This window comes from Manacus vitellinus, unplaced genomic scaffold, assembly GCF_001715985.3.
Source record: "Manacus vitellinus isolate BGI_N305 unplaced genomic scaffold, ASM171598v3 scaffold_40_pilon, whole genome shotgun sequence".
Classification (NCBI taxonomy): Eukaryota; Metazoa; Chordata; class Aves; order Passeriformes; family Pipridae; genus Manacus; species Manacus vitellinus.
The window spans coordinates 1209606-1212105 of record NW_021940541.1 but is presented as its reverse complement, the minus strand read 5'-3'; the positions used below and the strand labels follow the sequence as shown (position 1 = coordinate 1212105).

Below are 2500 nucleotides of genomic sequence, written 5' to 3'. Positions count from 1 at the left end.
CCTGCCCCTGCCTCGGGGGCTGCAAAGTTCCCAAAAATAATGGATGTGGGCAGGCCGGCCTCGGCCGGGAGTGCAGAGCACGCAGGGGTGTTACAACCCGGCAGATTGGGGGAATGGTTTTAATTTCCATCGCTGGGATCAGATTTCCAGAACACTGTAAATTATTCCCCATTCTCACCTTTCTCCTCACACCCCCCCCTCAAAAAAAAATTTGAATTAATAATAATTTTAAAAAATCATGAAATGTCACTGAGAGAAAAAATTAAAATAAAGAAAAAAGAAATAAAGTTGATTAAATCCCAAGCTCTGTCTGTAATTGCTGCGGTGCAATGCTGATAACACGTAGTTATCATCGGAAAAGTTGACCAAGACAGGTTAAATAATTTAATAAGGAACTGCTTGTAATTATGTTATTTACAAGGTATGACAGAGGTTTGAGGAAGAAACAGAAGCTGATCTCAGGGAAATGGACGGGTTTGGGTGACCCCTGGAGCATGGAGTTTGAATTATGGAGATGGGGGGCTGAGAGGTGAATATGGACTAGAGGAGAACAAGATGACTTTTCACCTCAGCACATTTAACTTTTAAATCCAAATAAACGTCTCGCGTTACTGGATCGTCGCATTATAAAAGAAAAAGGACTAATCCCGGCCAGTTTCGGAGTGTTGGCAAGAGGGCTGCCCTCTCCTCACCGAGGAAAAATATCGTCAGAAAAAAAAGTTAGAAATGGGAAAAAGTGCATCGAAAAATAAATCTGGGCAACTCGATGGGATTTTTTCCCCTTTCCTTTCTCCCTCGCTAAATTAATTATATCAAACATCTGTTCCTGTGACGTTGTACTCAATGCCACACACACTACTGAATGATTCCAACGCTGCCTCGAAGAGCAACAACACACCTTTTTCTCTTTCCCAAATATCCTCCGGTAATAGGGATCTCAATAAGCAGGTAGCTGATTTACTCGCTCAGGTAAATTAGAAGTAGATGCGCTCTACCGGTTTATTCCCCCCCCAAGCCCCACCCCCCCGCAGGGCAAAATACAAACTTCGTAAACTGCGGGTAAGAAAAGTGTAAACTTTCTCACCTGTTTTGGTCATTGAGTCTATTAGACGAACATACAGGTCCTGCTCTGTCCTAACTCCTGGGAGGGAAAGCAGAGACAAATTCCGGTCAGGATTTAGGTAGCGAACCACCCCAATTCCACAAGGAAAGGATGAGGTCAGGCAATTAACCGCGGCGGGCAGGGATCGGCCCCGCGCCAGCTCAAAAAGAAAATTCAAAATTAAAAAATAATAATAATAATTTTAAAAATCCAGAGATCAGCTGCTGGCGGAGTTATGCTCCCCTTCTGTTCCCGGTGCTTGGGGGGCCGTGCCCGGGCCAGCCCCCCCATCAGGCCGGGTTGTGCCGGCCCCACGGCCCCGGGGAACACGCGGGACCCCCGCGCTGGCGCTCCCCGGCCCCCCGCGGGGTTTCCCGCGCCCGAGGAACCAGCTTCGTCGGGCCGGGGCTCCGCTCTGCCCACTCACCCCATCCCAATGATTACCATTAGTTCCCAAAACTGGAGGGGAAAAAAAAAAAAAGAAGTCCCTTAAAAGTGCCGCTGTGCCCGAGCAGCCATCGATCCCCTTTTTTACTTTCCACTTCAAGCCCAACCGGTTAATCATGTGAAGTACCATTGACTTATCGATCCTTTACGTTTTGTTTTCCTTATATGCCAAGGAAAGAGCCGTGTTTACACGCGTGTAATTTTAATCTCGAAATCTTTATATCCTTTATCCTGCTCCCTCCTCCCCCAAAAAAAGGCCTCGAAAAGGAACATCAGACTTTTCTGCGGCACACGGACGCTCAAAAATGAGAGAAGGACAACTTACCATTGCTATACAATAACTGAAGTTTATAATGAATCCCATTGTTAGTTTTTTCATTGTTTGGCTCCTGCAAGTAACGATAAATAATTACATTTAGCATGAAAAATATCGCCCTCCTCCTGACGCACATTTTTCTCGTCCCTGAAGCGGCTCAGAATTAACAGTTTGCAGAAATTCAGCCCACGGTCACTTTTTTTTTTTGGTGGAGCGCTGATGATGTCATTAGCTCGGTGCAAATATGTCATGTTTTGCCGTTTTCCCGGTGTTTAATATAAGTCGGGGACGCGGCGATAAGTTTCTAACCCCGGGGTCTATTCGGAGCGGCCGTGAGACCGGGGGGACCCGCACGTGGCGTGGGCGCCGCTGGAGTGCCGGGGAGGGCTTCGAGGCTGGGAATGAGCTTGGATCAATGAAATCACGCTTAAAAAATTTAAAAAAAAAAAATTAAGATAACAGGCAGACTTACTTTCTCTTTCTCCACAAAGTCCACAAAAGCTGTTCTCTCAATCTCCACCGGCTGTCCCTGCCTGTCGTACAGAGCTAAGACGAAGTGGAAAAAATTGGATTTTCTGAGATTGGAAGGCGGCTGTTTCTCGAAATGTGCCCGAGCCAGCCCCACGCCGCTGCGG

The 2500-nt window shown here is 47.0% G+C and overlaps 1 protein-coding gene across 5 annotated transcripts in view; it reads right to left on the bottom strand.

The window, feature by feature from the left end:
• Window positions 1–2500, bottom strand: part of EBF3 (EBF transcription factor 3) — a 123396-nt gene that overhangs the window by 120256 nt on the left and 640 nt on the right. For all 5 annotated transcript variants that reach the window (XM_029962010.1, XM_029962011.1, XM_029962012.1 and 2 more), the window contains exons 2-4: window positions 2338–2494; window positions 1875–1938; window positions 1089–1141 (exon numbers count right to left, since the gene is read on the bottom strand). In XM_029962010.1, the coding sequence (XP_029817870.1) occupies window positions 1089–1141; window positions 1875–1938; window positions 2338–2494 (274 nt within the window). The remainder of the gene's footprint in view (window positions 1–1088; window positions 1142–1874; window positions 1939–2337; window positions 2495–2500) is intronic.